At 27.9% G+C, this 19,087-nt stretch overlaps 2 protein-coding genes across 2 annotated transcripts; both read right to left on the bottom strand.

The window, feature by feature from the left end:
* Positions 1 to 7,843: 7,843 nt before the first annotated feature.
* Positions 7,844 to 10,253, bottom strand: LOC130801735 (GDSL esterase/lipase At1g29670-like). Its single transcript, XM_057665617.1, has 3 exons — positions 9,602 to 10,253; positions 8,609 to 8,861; positions 7,844 to 8,064 (listed from the first exon to the last, which is right to left on the bottom strand). Exons 1-3 carry the CDS (start codon positions 9,710 to 9,712, stop codon positions 7,844 to 7,846), a joined length of 585 nt encoding a protein of 194 aa, XP_057521600.1. The 5' UTR covers positions 9,713 to 10,253.
* Positions 10,254 to 10,262: 9 nt separating this feature from the next.
* Positions 10,263 to 11,923, bottom strand: LOC130800888 (GDSL esterase/lipase At5g08460-like). The gene is made up of 3 exons (XM_057664610.1): positions 11,699 to 11,923; positions 11,134 to 11,191; positions 10,263 to 10,853 (listed from the first exon to the last, which is right to left on the bottom strand). Exons 1-3 carry the CDS (start codon positions 11,796 to 11,798, stop codon positions 10,508 to 10,510), a joined length of 504 nt encoding a protein of 167 aa, XP_057520593.1. The 5' UTR covers positions 11,799 to 11,923; the 3' UTR covers positions 10,263 to 10,507.
* Between the last annotated feature and the right edge of the window lie 7,164 nt (positions 11,924 to 19,087).

Below are 19,087 nucleotides of genomic sequence, written 5' to 3'. Positions count from 1 at the left end.
TTCCTATCATATATAACTACGTTATAAAAATATTTTTTTTAAAAGTTTATTCAATTAGATAACTTGATTCAAACTCGATCACAATTAAACTGATGAGGATTGGATTTTTTAATTTCTTTTAATTTGTGATCTAATCTATTTTGAAAATAATAAGGTTGAAAACTTCTATTTCAAATATAAACTATTTTGACACATTTATATATAAATTCTCAGAAAAAATATTTTGTTAAATAATAAGATTGAAATAATATATTTAATTTAATATAAGTTCATATATAAATCCTATCAACTTGATCTATTTGTCAGCCACAAACAAAGTGTTAGGTTTCAAAGGCTTTTGTAAAGTGAGCATCTTCTTAGAACTGCAAAATTCTAACTTTATTGATATACTTCTTCCGTTCCATAATACTTACTACATTTCTATTTTTGGCAATTTCATATTATTTGCTACATTTCCGTTTTTAGTAATAAAACAATGATTTAAAATTCTATCTACCTCTATTTTTATCCTACTCTATACTCTATACTCTATAATAAAATATATACTATACTCTATAAAGTAACCTAACAACCTATTTTTTTTTTCTTTTTCAATTAACAATAATAAAATATTATACTCTATAAAGTAAACAATCAACTACAGTGTAGGTCAATCACTTTTTTTAATTCCCGTGCCCATGCAAATGTAGCAATAATTATGGAACGGAGGAAGTATTTAATATACCAATAGTATTCTTGTTAAAAAAAAATTATTGAAATATTAATAAATTTTTAAAATAAAGATATACCTTCATTCTGTTTAACAGTCTTAAGGATTCAGATTTTAAAAAAAATGTTGGTATCAAAAACTTCAAAAGATTTAGAAAGTAACTTTTCATTTTTATGTGCGGCCGACCAACTTGACAAGAACATTAATTATTCAATTAGTATGATTCTTTTTGTTTGTATATTTATTACTCCAGTTAATTGTCAATTGTGATAAAGATATATGTATTCTATCCAATGCACTTATTTAATCTTTAAAATTTTTAATTGTGCATAGTTAAAAATTATAAAAAGTTGATGTGAATAATTCTTGCATTGAGACGAATTAAACAAGATCATACTTGATTATGTTTTAACTTATAGATTAATAATAAAATACAAATTAAGAGTAAAAGATAAATAGTGTCCAAAAATTAAATAGGACATTACTAGTGAATTGATTGGAGTATTTTTTTTTAGTCAGCTTCAAATTTGACCTTTTTTTTATTTTCTTATTTTTTTACATTATATTCATAATATGATCATAATTTTGTTTGTATTTTTTATGAAAGTTTTAATGCACTAATAATATAAGATATAGGTCTAAATTTAATCAAAAAATAGTTCTAGATGGATTCAATAAAACTAAATTTAGAACATTAACTATCAACCTCAATTTTTATAATTTACAATATTTTATTGGCTTTAATGTTGTTAACGTCTTGAATGGATAAAATATAATAAAATAACTTCATATTTAATTTGTGCTGAATTGTTAGTTTGCACGTTTAACTTGTTCCATGATTACTCAATAATAGTATAATATTCTACATTCTAATTGTTCATGCATATTGAATTATTGGAGGACCCACTATCATAAATAAAAGACCAACATCGTTCCCCTTGACTTAAAAAAGCAATGAGCCGCCGGTTTGAATTTCAGGCGGGCCAATGACTAATGACTAAAGTGTTTTTGGACCAAGTTGTTTGGAGTCTTCTATAATTAAATCACCCTAATATCACCAAATCAAGATAGCATATGAGTGAATATATATTAACCTAACACAAATTCTTAAATAAAACGCTTATGATGAGACTATTTTTTTGAACTGATTTAATATACATTTATTATTTTGAAGTAATCACTATAATCTTATATCTTACCCTTATCAGAGAAGACAATGAGATTAAGCCAAATATGACCTTTAATTCTAGAAACAGATGTAAATGAAAACATGTTGATCAATTTATAATCATATTATATTATGTTATTATTGATCAAAAAGACTTTTAAATGTAAGTGTTTATTATTATTATAATAATAATATTATTATTATTATTATTATTATTATTGATAATTAAAATATAGTTTTATGACACATGAAAACACCCTCACTTTAAAAGAAAAGTAACATAATATGATAATTTGATTAAACTATAAAAAAATCAAGTTTTTATTTATCTGTTATGAATAATTTCATCTATTAATTATTTGCAGCAGATGAATAAAAAGTTAAATCATTTTGGACAATTATTTTGCTATAAATAAAAAGATTTATTTATTATCACTAATTGAAAATCCTTTGTGTTAGAACTTGTAAAAGCTCAAGTAAAGTTCCTTAAGATTAATTGGGTAAGCATCCTTGGAATTATAAGCTTTGTCAGCCAAGATTGCACTACCAGCTGAAGTTAAATGTACACCATCCATGAACAAGTATTCTTGTCTGTTTTTGCATAGTCTACCGTTTCTTGCGCAACTACCTGATCCAGGGGCTAATTCACAACACATACCACGCACATACCTCATACCTGTGTACAGATAATTAATAGTCAATGTAAATTTTATTAATATTGAATTTTTATAATTTTTAATTATGTACAATTAGAGATATTTAAGATTGAATTAGAGCATTGAATAATGTGTCAAAACTAAATGAGATAATTGATGATAATTGGAGAGAATAATAAACAAATAGTGTCTTTTATTTTGCTGTACGTTATATTATGTGAAATCATATTTAATTTGTATTAATATATATATTTTTACATTACTAATTTAATGTAATTTGAAATCACATTAAGGGACTAGTAAATCCAAACAGTGTGAAAACAAGAAATTTAGTAGTGATATGTAGTTATAATATTGCATAAGTAGTTGATCAGATTTGCCTTCTAGAGGTCAAACTGACATGATGTACATCTTCTTCAATCCATCATAACATATGTATATTTGTGGAATATTTATTTTTAGGGCATGTTTAGATTGGGTGTAATAAATAATTAAAGAGGGAAATAAAGTCAAACTAATAAAATACAAGTACATAGAGACATATTTGAAGTAGCTGAGATAGTTGTGAATAACGTAAAATGAGCATAAGATAAAAATAATGAAGGAAAAAGAAGATGATTTCACTGTTATGAAGGTAATACATTTCTCACCCTCAACTAGGATAAATATTTACCCTACAAAATTGAAAGCTCCCTTCATTTTTCATCACTTTGCAATCATTCTTCCACCTCTACAACAATCAAATTTCACTAATTTCTCATTTATCAACTTCATTTTCTTACTTTGACTTTTTTTTCATTCCTTAAATATTTACACCTAATTCAAACATGTCTTTAATAAAAACATAAACGGCGGTAATTAAAAGTATTCATGATATTGATATATTTTAGCCTAATACTTTTAAATGGTTGCATAAATAATTAGCTTTTTTCTGTAACATGTTCAGAAAAATAATACAGTACTTTATTTTTGATTATTATCTATACATTTTTTATTACTGATGCACGTATTGTAGTACTCGTCCAATTAACTTGTGTTGTATTGTTGTATGTGCCGGATACGTTTATACTCAAATTATTGACTAAATGAGTTATACTTTCAGATTCCACATATAGTTTTTTATGCGCTTAATGTATTGGGTATGATGATGTGTGATACTCTAAATAAATTCTAATACGCGTATTAATAGATTCCTATAATAAGATTTTGATTCTCACTTTTTGTGAAAGAATAATTCTTACGATGATGCCAATCATACCATAATGTTGCACTCTAGAACTAGGAAGAAGGGATGAGAAGAGACGATCGGGAGAGATCTTTAATTTTAAAATTTAAGGTCTTTATGATATAAGTATAATTTAATATTTGATACCATAATTGAAATTTTTGTAAAGCAAGAGTTATAGGTTTGACTAAAGAGCCCACCAAGCAAATTATATTATTCTATCAAATCAAAATTGACGTTGATCTAGCCGTGTGTAGAGTGTAGATAACACACACTAAACAAACATGCAAAAGTAATTAGCCACTTTAATAAGACAATGTCTTAGTAAATAATAGTTATTAGTAAGGTAAATAAATCACTCTTATGTGTTAGGATTTGATAAGGTGAGAGTTTTGTTATTCTAATTTATCTTTTTTGATTTTGTTTATTTTATTATTATTCTTTTTGTCTCTTTGTGGTGATTTATAAATCACGATTATTGATTAAGAATTTTGGTTATAATAATTAATACTCCCTCCTATTCTTCTAATTAGTCCCATTTGACTTTTCACCATTTTTAAAGTGGATCAAACGAGACTACTTAGAAAGGAGAGAAAAAGGGTAGTAAGTAAATTATTAATGGTTTTTCATTAGACAATTGTAATAAGATAATGTGACTAAGAGTAATAAAATAAAAAATAAACATTATAAATAGAAATGAGATTAATAGGGTACGATGACTTAATTAATCCTATTTAAAAATGAGACTAATAGGGAAAATAAGAGGGAGTACTTTTGACTAAGCACTAGATGCCCAATAAAAAGATCAAAAGTTTTATAATATATAAAATATATATATTTTAATGTGGACTAAATGATTACTCAATACGCGAGTTGTACATAATAAAAGCTGGTAAAAAAAAAAAAAAGAAAATTAAGAACTTAAAAAATGAGTGGAGAATAATTAAGTTACAAGATGTAGCTTGTTACGTTGTGTAATTTGGCCTCTATGCTCTAACCACACGAACACAAAGACATATTGCTGCATCACTTCCAAGGTTGTTACTTAAGTAGAACTCAACCTGATCACCAATTTTAAGGTTTCTAGCACGAACAAAGTCGAGCCACTTACCTTTTATTTCAGGCCTAAAATAGAGACCATTTGGCCTGGTGACAAAGCGAAAGGGCCAATCTTGACAACCTTCTTGATCAAACACTTTAAAGTCGACATCATAGCAACCAAAAGGACGATTCAGATCTGGTAAGCATCGTAAAATTTGTAGCAACATATCCACACTTTTAGTCGGACATGCTAATCTATGTTTTATGTCTGTGCTCGACAATATTTTCTTAACGATTGGATTACCATTGGCCGCCATCACTTGTTTTCTCTGCTTAATTGGCTAATTATTAAGTACTAATTGATGATTCTAATGCAAAAATTGGATGAGAGTGAATTATGAGATTAAATTGAAGCATATATATAATGTTCCTCTCAGTCAAACTCTTGTATTCTATGTAGTGGATTATGTCAAAGATTCTATTACAGTTAGATGATGTGATTCAAAGGATAGACCTTACATTTTTTTTAAATATTTGTAACTAATAGTGACGATATGTGTTAAACACAAGTATTTTTTCAATACCTTGAATATTAATGCTATAATAATCATAAAAAGCTTTAAATTTTAAACTATTACTTATACTCTTTTCCTTGGTTTGAATTATTATCGCCTTAGGATTATAAAATTCTTAAATGCATTATGTATACGATACGAGATAACATACTACTATTATTCATAATATTTTATTTTTAGTATTTAAATAATTCATTTATAATTTGTTTTAAAGAACTTATATAGTATTGTTTCTCGATCACTCGTTTGGCTATATAGTATATGAAAACTTTTTCTCATAAATATAGAAAACTAAGTAAATATATTACCATGCATATTAAATTATTAAAACTCTTCTAAAATGGCAATATTACATCACTTCTAGAAGACATGAACACGTAGAAAATCCGAAAACAAAGATAAATTATGGATGATGTTTTATCGTTATTTAATATGATTAATTAGATGGTCCTACAAAGGTAACAAAGTTAAGACTATACTTGAATATCTCTACTAATTGTGACCACAAATTAAGGTCTTAGAACGATGTGGGTCAGTTGATAGTGCTTTGTCTTTCAAAGATACATCTTCTATCCTCAACACTATATTATCTAATATAATTAAGCTATCCTTAATCATAAAACGTTCATAGTAAGACGACTTTAAAATAAAAAATATATATTCATATTTTTCTTTTTATTTTGTATTATTTGGATTAATTTAATCTATATAATACGACATGTCACACAGAAATATCATTTTATACATTACAATTTGTTCAAATCAAATATATATATATATATATATATATATATATATATATATATATATATATATATATATATATATATATATATATATATATATATATATATATATATATATATATATATATAATCTAATCTTCTAATTTTAATATTTAGTTAAGTATAGGCGATGACAATTTGTCATATAATCACATCGTGACCCATTCATGTGGATACGAGACATCCTTGGGCTCAGGCCCACAAACCCACAGGTAAAGAGTGTTGACTTGCACACACTCTAATTGGTGAGGTTCATTGTTTCTCAAAACCATATGGTAGTAAGAGTATTAGCTCACCCAATATATATGCAAATCCACAATTAACTATTTTATCAATGTGAGATCTTATTTCACATGTGAAGTATTTTCAAAACTTCGATTAGGCTTAAAAAATATGATTATAGGAGTATAAGATATGGATGAAAATACCATAATAAGAAAAGTTGAAATCAAATAAGTGGTGAAAGGGGAAAAATGAGAGACTAAGATTGCAACTTGCAAGAGAGAATTAAGGTGAGAAAAATGAGGATATTGTCATACTTTTGAAATTTATATTTAATTTTTTAGAACAATCTAATATAAAATTTGCAAAAGTGGGAGAATTATGTATTACTAGAAAATATATAAGTAACAATACTATATATATATATATATATATATATATATATATATATATATATATATATATATATATATATATATATATATATATATATATATATATATATATATATTACCACTTCTAACTGATAATGTTTGATAATAATCTCAAAATTATATATTATTAACTTAGTGTTTTGTTTTTTAAGTTGAAATAAGATGAAAGTTACAGAAATGCGTATGCTGAGGTGGATGTGTGGACAAACTTTGATGGATAGAATTAGGAACCAAGAGTTTAGAGACAAACTAGGGGTAGCCCCTATATCTGAAAAAATGTGAGAAAATAGATTGAGGTGGTTTAATCATGTGCAGAGGAAGACTTTCGACACATCTTGAGTTAAAAAAGCAATGAGCCGTCGGTTTGAATTTCAGGCATATATGGGTTGGGCCAATGACTAATGACTAAAGTGTTTTTGGACCAAGTTGTTTGGAGTCTTCTATAATTAAATCACCCTAATATCACCAAATCAAGATAGCATATGAGTGAATATATATTAACCTAACACAAATTCTTAAATAAAACGGTTATGATGAGACTATTTTTTTGAACTGATTTAATATACATTTATTATTTTGAAGTAATCACTATAATCTTATATCTTACCCTTATCAGAGAAGACAATGAGATTAAGCCAAATATGACCTTTAATTCTAGAAACAGATGCAAATGAAAACATGTTGATCAATTTATAATCATATTATATTATGTTATTATTGATCAAAAAGACTTTTAAATGTAAGTGTTTATTATTATTATAATATTATTATTATTATTATTATTATTATTATTGATAATTAAAATATAGTTTTATGACACATGAAAACACCCTCACTTTAAAAGAAAAGTAACATAATATGATAATTTGATTAAACTATAAAAAAATCAAGTTTTTATTTATCTGTTATGAATAATTTCATCTATTAATTATTTGCAGCAGATGAATAAAAAGTTAAATCATTTTGGACAATTATTTTGCTATAAATAAAAAGATTTATTTATTATCACTAATTGAAAATCCTTTGTGTTAGAACTTGTAAAAGCTCAAGTAAAGTTCCTTAAGATTAATTGGGTAAGCATCCTTGGAATTATAAGCTTTGTCAGCCAAGATTGCACTACCAGCTGAAGTTAAATGTACACCATCCATGAACAAGTATTCTTGTCTGTTTTTGCATAGTCTACCGTTTCTTGCGCAACTACCTGATCCAGGGGCTAATTCACAACACATACCACGCACATACCTCATACCTGTGTACAGATAAATTATATTTAGTTCAATAAGTTCCGATCAAAATAATACATACCATGTAATTAATCTAACAAAATGACTAGTGACACTGACACGTACATAACAAAAACAGCTAGTCTCTTAAGAGACTTAACTCAAGCTTGGCCCATTAAAGATTAATGCCTATTTATATTATCCTTAATGCCTACTTACCGTATTTTTAATGTCTACTTACATTATTCTTAATGTGTACTTATAATATTTTAAAAAATATATAATGGGCCAGCCCAATTAAATGGTCTCTCAAAAAGACCGTCTCTCACAAGAATTTGTGGACCAAAAAAGAAACACAAATTCTTGTATGAGACGGTCTCACCGTAAGGCATGTCTCATACTTGGATTAAATAGCCAATAATAGAAACTTTTAGCTTATGAGCTTCTTATTTTGTGGTCGTCTTATCGTGAAACGGTCTCATACAAGACAGCCTAAGGAGACTTTAATCTCGTTTTGACCGTTTTTCGTAAAAACTAATTCTGAAATTTGAATAAAATATGTAATTATACCTGTTGGTTGTGGATTATTAATCACGTCTAAGAGAATTTTGGCAGAATTGAGTACAGAAAATTTAGCCAAAGGCATGCCGAGCTCTGCTTTCCTTTTAACCACACGAAGTAACTGCTCACGGAAACCCATAACTGCTGAATTAAGTTCATCTACGCAAGTTGTTTTGTTTAAGAATTGTAATAAAACAGGATTACACCCAACTGGATATACTGATACCAACAACATTTTCCTAGCTCCCAAATCGTATAACGTCTGCATCAATGTACCACCGTTGTTGTACAAATTCTGTTAGTCCTAGCAAAGTTGAATATTATATTTTATATTTTATTATTGTGATTTATAAGTTTTCTTTAAGTTTAATATTTCGTAATATTTTATTTCTTTAATTTAGTTCTAATTTCTTGTGTAAATAGAGATAATATCTCTCATTTTATTTAATACAAACAAAGTATTCAAAACTCCAAACTCTAATCTCTACTTTTAGTCTTTTACTATACTCGTGATTTTCTTCATTGTTCCATGTAATTATCGTTTTGTTATTTGAAAATTATTAGAATTTTTTATAAAATTTGTTAGAGTATATATAACATTTCACTATCAGCTTAAGCTTTGGCGTGTCAAGGAATAAACTCTACCAAAAACTTAACCTGATGTGTTATACATTCTAATTTGCCCTTTTACATGAGAACCTTTTAGGCTAGAAGTGTGGATGCAACATAAGCTTCTTGTCATGCTGGCTCTAATACCATATAAACGAATCATTCAACCAAAAGCTTAAACTGATAGTTAGAGTCTCCATGATATGTTATATATTTTAACAAAAAAATAAATGAGCTGAACTCTTGGGGATCTATTTTATCTCGGTTTCCTTCCATTCAAAGAACTTGTTAAGTTGTTAGAATTCAGCTGGCGATTGATCCTTGCAAAAAGTTCAGTCGATTGACAACGTAGAATTAAAGAAGATTAGTTAGTAGTTGATGAAGGTGATGTACCTTGAGGTGATTAATATAAGCATTAATAAGCTCTGCAGTAAAAGGCGTCCAATCTTTGCCAGGATCGGTAAGGTACCGTAAACTGTGGTCGTTATTTCCCGCAGCCACCATAAACAAGTACTGAGAAATTATATTTCTTGATTTGCCCCCCAAGTAATTCTCCAACTTCCGCAAAATTACATTTTTAAGATTTTGAATTTGTTGGTACGTAGATGTGGCCCCCTGTTATGGAAAGAAAAATACACATTAGGATCAACGGCATAACATTAAATTGTAATTTAATTCAATTTTACCTCCATGCAAGATAATGAGGAAATTTATATTCAGGCGTATATTTAGGTTACGACCCTGATAATTTGATATAAAACTCTATTAATTAATATAGAATATAATTGTGTTATATGTGTCGTGAGTTGTTGGTGGATTCTTACGTGACCAAACGCTCTATAATGCCTTGGTTTGATGGGCTATGCACAGTGGTGACTGGTGAAGCCACATGGGGGGTTAGCACACCTGACAGGGGCTCAACCCTACCCAATTATATTACGTTTCACTTTTGCGACTTGATTTTTTATTCAGCTATTTTTATTTTTATTTTCTGATTTCTCCCCTTTAATCTCGAGTGTCTTGAAAACTCAAAAGGAGCAATTAAATAGGAGAAGCAAAAGTTGAACATACAAGCCGGCCTTTTCTAAAGTCCCCGGCCAAGAGAGCAGACTCGACTTGGGGGTCTTGGCCAGACAACTTTTAAGGTATGTGTTATAAGTACAACCAAGTCTACTTGGGCCAATCCAATCTATCCCAATGCATCGTATTCTTTCTTAGATAATAATCCTAACCTCTAGTCTAAACACTAATAAAAATGTTCAAGATCCGGCGCTGTTAATGAAACATGTAGGGATAGAACTATAGATAATTTATCAAAGTCGTGCCCGTTTCGTTGAGGATGCCCGAGCCACCGGAAGCCAAATTGACACCATAAAGAATGGAAAAATTCTTGGTTTGATGATCAAGAAAAGATGGGACAGTTGGAAGTTTGAGGTGGGCAGTGATCTGATCAGCTAGATTGTTGCCATTGCTAAATCTGCCTGTGGGCCCAAATCGATAATCAACTCCATATGGCAAGTAATTAGCTTTGTTTGAGTCACCAGCAGGAACAAGATTGTTGTTTCCATAATCAACAACAGAGCTTCCCATGATAAATATACCTTTCAAATTATTTCTATTTCTTTTTCTTGATGCCGGATAATTGCTGTAATATATGACACAAAAGAAAATTCTTAAAATATATACTATAATATTTAAATTTTTAGTTGAATTCGTTCCTTGATATAGTATCAGTGGTCAATGTGATAAGATGTTATAAGTCCGAATAAAATAGCTAGATATTAGACTATAGTGATGCAATATCAATCATTAAAAAAATTAAATATTTTAATTATAAATTTTCAATTGAGTTAATTATATCAATCCGGCTCATAAAAGATATACTAGTTAAAGTTATTATTTTTTACAAGTAACAACGAACATACCTATTCTTATCTTTGTATGAAACTTTACTTGAAATTAGTTCCCTTCTACTATTAATACCTGTACAATTAGAAACTGTTTTAAACGAAGGAAATAAACTAAAAATATAAAAAAAAAATTAGCAAAAAAAAATACAGTTGGAAATAAATATAGTAAAAAATAGTTTATAGGTAGAAAAACATTTATGGATGTCGTGTATTTCCACTTGTAATAGAACCACAAGCTATCATAACTTATGATTACTATATGAGGATGTTCTTGCAATTACGCGGTATTGTTAATAGTCAATTTACTTTTTTATCAAAAAAATCACTATAATGTATTATACTAAAAGTCTAAAATTACTTATAGGTTACTACGTGAATTAATAAAAAGATTTCAATGTAAAAAAAGTTATAAACTTAGAATTATATATAAAAAATTAAAAAAATATTTATTTTTCTTTTCTTTTTTAAATAAGAGCACACCAAATTAATCTTGGGTTAAATTTATAATGATTCGATAATTATAAGAAAAACAAAAAAGTAAAAAGATGACTTAAATATGGTAAACTACTCTAATCTTTACCTGATGTATAAGAGTCAGAAATGATATCTGTTATGGTCTTAGTAGAGTCAAAAAGAAGAATATTTGCACCAGTTAATTCATTTTTAAGATCATTCACCATAGATTTTAGTTGGTCACTATATATGTTAGAAATAACATTTTTCCTATCTCCATTGCTTAAGAAAAGGTTTCCTCCTCTATGAATCAATGGATGTAATTGAAAATTTCTTGCTCCCAAGCTGTATAATTTCTGTTATGTATAGTTTACCAACCAAAATTACAAGAAGATTAGACTATCATTATAGTTATAATTGATAGTGTATATAACATATTATGAAGTTTCAACCATTAATTTTAAGCAATTGGTTTCCTTAATATGGTATCAGAAGCCAGCATGATAAGAGGTTACTGTTTTAAATCTCAAGTACCCTTAAAAGTAAAATATACAATGTCATATATGAGGAATGTCTGTGTTGCATTTATATTTCTCACCTTATGGACTCTCGTATGAGGAAGAGCGTTAGAGTATATAACACATCTTAAAGTCCTAACCATCAACTTAAACATTTAGCTAAGTTGATTCCTTGGCAATAATAAATAGTTCAATGATCAAAGCTTACTATTGATGCGTTTAAATTTCGATCCATAAAATAACGATCCCTGACATATCTTATAATTTATAACTTCTCCTAACACAAGAATCATTTGGAGTTAACAGTGTAATGCAGCAAATATCGTCTTAATTGAACTACTAATAAATATTCTATTTAATTTCAAAATAAAGAAATAAATATTCTATTTAAATAAAATTTGTACACGAAATTTTATGTTATTTGATGTCGAAGAGCTATTAACAAGCTAAAAGCTTAATTAAATTTATAATTGTGGCTCTAAAGTATTGTATAATATATATATATATATATATATATATATATATATATATATATATATATATATATATATATATATATATATATATATATATTTTAGAAATATTACATTATCATACTACTTCCTTTGTCCAGTAGGTTTTGATACATTTTACTTTTTAGTCCGTCACATTAAATTTATAACATTTTTATTTTTGACTATAACTCATAACTATTTCTTGAATTTTTATCTTCATATTTAATATATCTTTGTACTTTATCCATGTATTTCTTCCGCTTCATTAAAAATATTGTTTTTTTTTTTTACTTTTTCTTAATATTTCGACAACATATACTTGCAGCAAATACGGTAAAACAGAGGAACAATAATAATGGTCCTATTTTTAACACAAAATAATAATAATAATAATAATAATAATAATGTAATAATAATAATAATGAGCTGGAATTTACCTGAAGTTGACTATGGTAAGTAGAGATGAGTTTATCATCATTTTTAAGAGCAATAAAGAAAGAATATTCAGGAAGAATTGCAGTTCTATGTGACTTTTGCTTGTTCTCAATAGCTGGCAACATCACTTCTTCAAAGTGCCTTATTTGTTCATTTAAGTCCATCATCTTCCCCTATTTCACCATAAAAATTAAATATTCAGAATATGACTATTATAATATGAGGGCTATTTGTTATAATATTTATACAAATTAGAGGTGTTCATTTCGTTAATCGAATTAGACGATATTTTGAGTTGATTTAAAATCGGATTTTGTATTCATATTGTTTTTTTAAATTATTAATTTATTTTTTATGTCGGAGCACTACAAATTCGGTTACAAGGTCGAGTGAATATCTAACCATCGAATCTGTTTTAAATACCTAATACAAACCATATTTAAAGACATAATTATTTGTACAGCTAGTCTCTTGAGAGACCGTCTCTGAGAGACGTATCTCAAATCCAGCCCATTGAAGATTGATATCTACTTATCATATTCTTAATGCCTATTTATACTATTTTTAATGCTTACTTATCATATTCTTAATACCTACTTTTAATATTTAAATGTCTACTTATAATTTTTTAATACCTACTTACAACATTCTTTTTTTCCTTTCTACTTACAATATTTTACAAAATATATAATGGGCGACCCAATTATAAGAGACCATCTCTCACAAAGTGTTATTTGTAATATGTATTCTTATATAGGAGTATTTAAATTTTGATATGACTAAGTTTTCATCTCTTTACATTAATTAATACAGTTTTTTTTTATTCAACTTAAATCCTGTAAAATGTTATCTCTGAAAATTAATTAGGAAATAATCACATAAGGAGTTAAGGACATAGTAAATCATAAAGAAATAACTATCCACTAGTAAAATAAACGAAACTATTTTATTTGGTTCAGAATCCACATGCTACTTGATTACTATTTGTATGTGATTATTGATATTATATATTATATTATATTTTCTCTAATCCGTATAGATTTTTCTCGGGACTCTTTAATCGCACTCTTCTTTATGGGTATGGCTACTGTCATTCTTCCTTCCCTAGATCCTAATCATAATTTTTTATGAGCGGGATACACTGGATATTGTTAGAATAATATATTTTATTCAATAGAATATGTTGTATAATCAATCTGATTGTGTAGGATATTATGTGAACATTTAGTTTCCTAAACTATAGATTGTATCTTTGTATATAATATCATTTCAATCAAATGAGAAGACAACCATTCAACCAAATTAATCTTTCATGGTATCATTTGCTTAGGTTTCTTGCATCCTAATCCCCTCCATCTCCTCCCTTTCTCTTGTCTTTTTCTTGTTTCTCTTATGGCTTCTCCCACAAAAATTCATCCCGTAACTTTGGTTAGTAATATTAAAATTAGTACAGTGTATTCAATGTTTTTGAGTATTTTATAAGCTAACTATATGTAGTTGGCACATTTAAAATCATAATACAATATTTATGACAAAATAAGTTTAGTATTCAAAAAAAAAAAAGTTTAGTATTTAATTATCTATTTATTAATTTAAATGATAATTACTCCGCAATTGTCCATTTTTGCTCCTATTAAACTTGCCAAATCGGTAAATCAATTCTGGAGTACATCATGAGTCTAAATTTTTCATTAATAATCTTAATTAACCGATGAGTGAAACGTGCAATCTTCTTTGAAGAATTTATCGCATGCAATCGCACTGACCAATCCAGTCGTTTAGTTGCAAGTTGTACATGATCTTTTTATGACATCGGCAAGTAAAAATATGTACTATTTGTTATCTTCATATACTTTTTCTATTAATTTTTTTTGTTTATTTTATTTTCTTACGCTTTTTGAAGCAAACTTTGTGTCTTAATCTTAAATCTTAAGTATGCATCATAAAAAATTGTAAAAATTATATATTAATAAATTTTGCATTAAGACGAATTTAACAAGATTTTATATGAATATATTTTATCTCTAATATATACTTCGAAAATCAAATTTAAATTTCTCTCTTTTAAAGTGGACAAACAAAATAAAATGAAACATATATAATTTTATAATATACTTTTTAATAAATTTTAAAAAAATATATCTAAAGATATCGAGCTTCGAATACATACTTTAAAAACCATGAAAAAAAAATAATAAGAACATCAAATGGGTACAGTGTCATAGTTGTATAACATAGGGGACTTCCGATATATACTACACTTAATAAGCAAAGCTAAATAGATATATGCTATATATTGAAATGCTTTGAATTAATTATACTCGGTGTCTTCATTTTCTTTTGTTTTTCTTTTTTATAAATACTTATCTGTCCTATTAGATTGCATCAAATAGAAAAGAGTATTTTTTTTAAGCAATTGATAATAAATGAAGAGAGAGAATGAATTACGTGAATAAAATTAAAAGAAAATTAAAATATATGAATGAGATTAGAAAAAAGTGGTGGATCATTGTCCAAAAATAAAAATGATGAAAATTAAATAAGACGGACCAAAATAAAAAATACTACATATTTAATAGGACAGAGGGATTGTTCTATTTAATGAGGGAAAAATTAAATATGATTTTATAGATTTATGAGTTAAAACAGATGTATTTGAGATCATGTAATAAAATTCGTCTATATGTATTAAAAGTTTTATAAATTTTGGAGTACAAAATGTGTTTTGAAAATTATTTTTAAAGTAAATACGACAAGAGAAATGAAGTGTTTAAAGAATAGTATCCAATAATGATTAAAACTTAAAAAAAAAGGGTTTAGATACACCCCTAAGAAGATTAGTTACAAATATGTCTAATGGGACAAAATAAATGAAGTGTTAAAAGACTAAAGTGTTTAAAGACTATAGCCATATAAGGCCTTTATATCCTGCTCTTTCAAAGCCAAGAGTTTCACGTTGAGGCTCTTTGCACCTCCTAAGGATCATCATTTAATTAAAATTCTAATATCAATATTAACTTGTCCAACATAAAAACAGAAGAATAGTAGATAAATTAGTTCAACAAACAAATAAATTAATGATGAGTGTTCAGTTTGATCGATTTTATACTAACTTTGGTGCATATGCTCTAATTTAAATTATCATGCCATCAATTGGCTAATCTCGTCTAAGTATATGATTTAGAATCATCAGATGAATGTTAAATTGCAATCTTCATCATCGATATAAATAGTTTGTTTTTAATTGACCTTTAATATATAGAGTAAATTTTATCTATAACTTCTCAAAATACGAAGTAAAAAATATTCAAATAAGCTATTTTACTATCGTCCATCATATTAACCGATAAAAAATCTAATTTTACGGGAATTTCGAAAATTGAGAAATCAAAAAAAGATTTGCACTATCAGAGAAAGTAAGAAGTTTATACCATTGCTAGATGAGTTTCGTGGAGGGTTCCATATACACCAAAAGTAAGGGGGATGTCATGAAAATCAATCATGTATGGTGGAAAGTTTCCCTTAGATGTGGGGGTGTCAAAGATGAACACCCCCTTAAACCCACCGCTATTTGTCGTTTCTTTGGCATTGCACATGGAAGCTAGAAAAGCAATGAGACAAAGGGAAAGGACAATATGTAAGATATTGCGCAAGTATTTAGTCATGGTGTTTTATGGTTGCATTGCTTGCTTAAAATAGAGGAGGTATATATATAGGAGAAAGTTTCTCAAAATGTGAAACATGTGAAGGAAATCAACTCCAATCAAATTATAGCAAAATGAAAAAGAACAAATAAAAATTAAAAAGTACAGTAAAATCGAAGGACAAAAAGATTAAGAAATTCTTAAGATGAATATTGTCAAATTAGAACTAATACAATCAAAAGCTTAAGCTGATAGTTAAGTAGAATATACTATATATACTCTAACACGCCCCTTCACACACAAAACTCTTTGGGCTAGAAGCGTGGACACATCACTTGCCCTCCTCATACCTGGCATTGAATCATCATCAACCCAATATCTCGCTCGAAAACAGGGTCTAGGTGAGGAAAGGTGACGGACAATCCATACCCGTACTTCCTTGAGAGGGAGTACTAAAGAAAAACGGTCAATTTTACCCCTAAAAGATGAGAGCCCTGCATAGAGAGGAATATTCCTCTTCAAATAAGGGATGGTTTAGATTTCAACTCATGACCTCTTGTCACCTTGGCTTTTGTTACCATGTCAAAGAACCAACTCAACAAAAATCTTAAGCTAGTGGTTGAAGGCCTATGATATGTTATATACTCTAACAAAATATTATTGTAGATATAAGTTCAATGATAGCTATGTGGTTTACGAAAAAACTCACTTTAAAAAAATAATTAATATTCCCTCCAATTCAGAGTTAGTGTCTAATTTGCTTTTTGGACACTATTTAGATCTCACTATTAATTAGTATTTAATTCTTAATTATAAGTTCAAATATAGTTAAGTGGTATCTTGTTTAATTCTTCTCAATGTGAAACTTATTGATGTCAACATTTTATAAATTTTAATCATACATAAATAGAAATATTATGAATAAAATTAACGTATTGACAACGTATAAAAAGTAAATATGACATTAAATCTAAATTAGAGGCAGTATCATATAGCAACAGATATCAAATGTCTCCGAAGAGACGCAACACAGATATATTATTGCATTTAACTGAAAATTTTCCATGTATCGATGTTGTGACAAATATACTATTAGTGCAAGTTGATTAAAGGTTAAACACTGATTTGGGGTTATAATATTGTTGTGTTGTTATTCAATAATGATAATGTGAATATATATCCAGGAGTACCACTTAGGGTTACCTAAAATAACTGATATACAAAATATACACTTGCCCTAATTGCAGATATTCTAAATATATTTGTTACCATAATCTAACACTCCCTCTCAAGATGGGTTGTAGGGTCGCCAACACCCAACTTGCATAAAACTTCAAAGAACTGAGTTCCAACTACCTTCGTAAGAATATCTGCTAGTTGATCCTTTGATTTAACATGTGGAAGTTTGATCACTTTGGCTTCTAATTTCTCCTTTATGAAATGTATGTCGACTTCTACATGTTTTGTGCGATCATGTTGAACTGGTTTCTGAAATGTTGATTGCAGCTTAATTATCACAGTATAGCTCACAACTCCTTGTGGGAGTGAATCCCAGTTCAATTAGTACCTTTCTCAGCCATAGTACTTCTGTGATTCCCTTTGCTACACCTCTAAATTCAGCTTCTGCACTGGACATAGCAACCACCTTTTGTTTCTTGCTTCTCCATGTGACTAGATTTCCTCCAACTAGAGTAAAGTATCCTGAAGTTGACTTCCTGTCATCTCTATCCCCTACCCAGTCTATATCTGTATATGCCATAAGATCAAGATGACCATTCTTTTGGTATAAGACCCCCCTTCCCGGAGATCCTTTGAGGTACATGAGAATTCGATAAACTGCTTCCATGTGCTGAACCTGTGGTTTGTGCATGAATCGGTTGACTACTCCTACTGCATATGCAATATCAGGTCTTGTGTGAGCTAAGTAAATTAATTTCCCTACTAAACGTTGGTACTGCATTCGATCAGTCAGTTCTCCTCCTTCAATCATCTGCAGTCCATGATTCATCACCATTGGTGCCTCGATGGGCTTGCAGTCCAGCATCCCTGTTTCAGCTAACAAGTATAATACATACTTCCTCTGGGATATGAAGATTCCTTTATTTGATGTAAGAACTCCAATCCCTAGAAAGTATTTCAATCTACCAATGTAACAAACCTTTTTTTTCTCTTAATCTTAAATATGTTGACAAATTCAATAATCGTTTCGTTTTATTATTTTTTAATGCCGTTTTAAATTTTATTCCAATCATTCTTAAGTTCTTGATTTTTTTATATGTATAATTTATTTCTCTTAAAATAAAATATTAGGTTTAAATTATAAGTGTTTATATACATATATATATATATATATATATATATATATATATATATATATATATATATATATATATATATATATATATATATATATATATATATATTT

The sequence above is a fragment of the Amaranthus tricolor genome, chromosome 15 (assembly GCF_026212465.1).
Source record: "Amaranthus tricolor cultivar Red isolate AtriRed21 chromosome 15, ASM2621246v1, whole genome shotgun sequence".
Lineage (NCBI taxonomy): Eukaryota > Viridiplantae > Streptophyta > Magnoliopsida > Caryophyllales > Amaranthaceae > Amaranthus > Amaranthus tricolor.
The sequence above is the reverse complement of the archived record's forward strand: the minus strand, read 5'-3'. Positions and strand labels throughout refer to the sequence as shown.

Excerpts from the sequence above, each read along its gene's own strand:
- LOC130801735 (XM_057665617.1), bottom strand. The coding sequence starts at position 9,712 with ATGGTGGCTGCGGGAAATAACGACCACAGTTTACGGTACCTTACCGAT. Across the intron at positions 8,862-9,601 it reads CTTATATTAATCACCTCAAG|ACGTTATACGATTTGGGAGC; the intron begins GTACATCACCTT and ends ACATTGATGCAG. Across the intron at positions 8,065-8,608 it reads TAATAATCCACAACCAACAG|GTATGAGGTATGTGCGTGGT; the intron begins GTATAATTACAT and ends ATCTGTACACAG.
- LOC130800888 (XM_057664610.1), bottom strand. The coding sequence starts at position 11,798 with ATGGTGAATGATCTTAAAAATGAATTAACTGGTGCAAATATTCTTCTT. Across the intron at positions 11,192-11,698 it reads TTCTGACTCTTATACATCAG|GTATTAATAGTAGAAGGGAA; the intron begins GTAAAGATTAGA and ends CTAATTGTACAG. Across the intron at positions 10,854-11,133 it reads TCATACAAAGATAAGAATAG|CAATTATCCGGCATCAAGAA; the intron begins GTATGTTCGTTG and ends CATATATTACAG.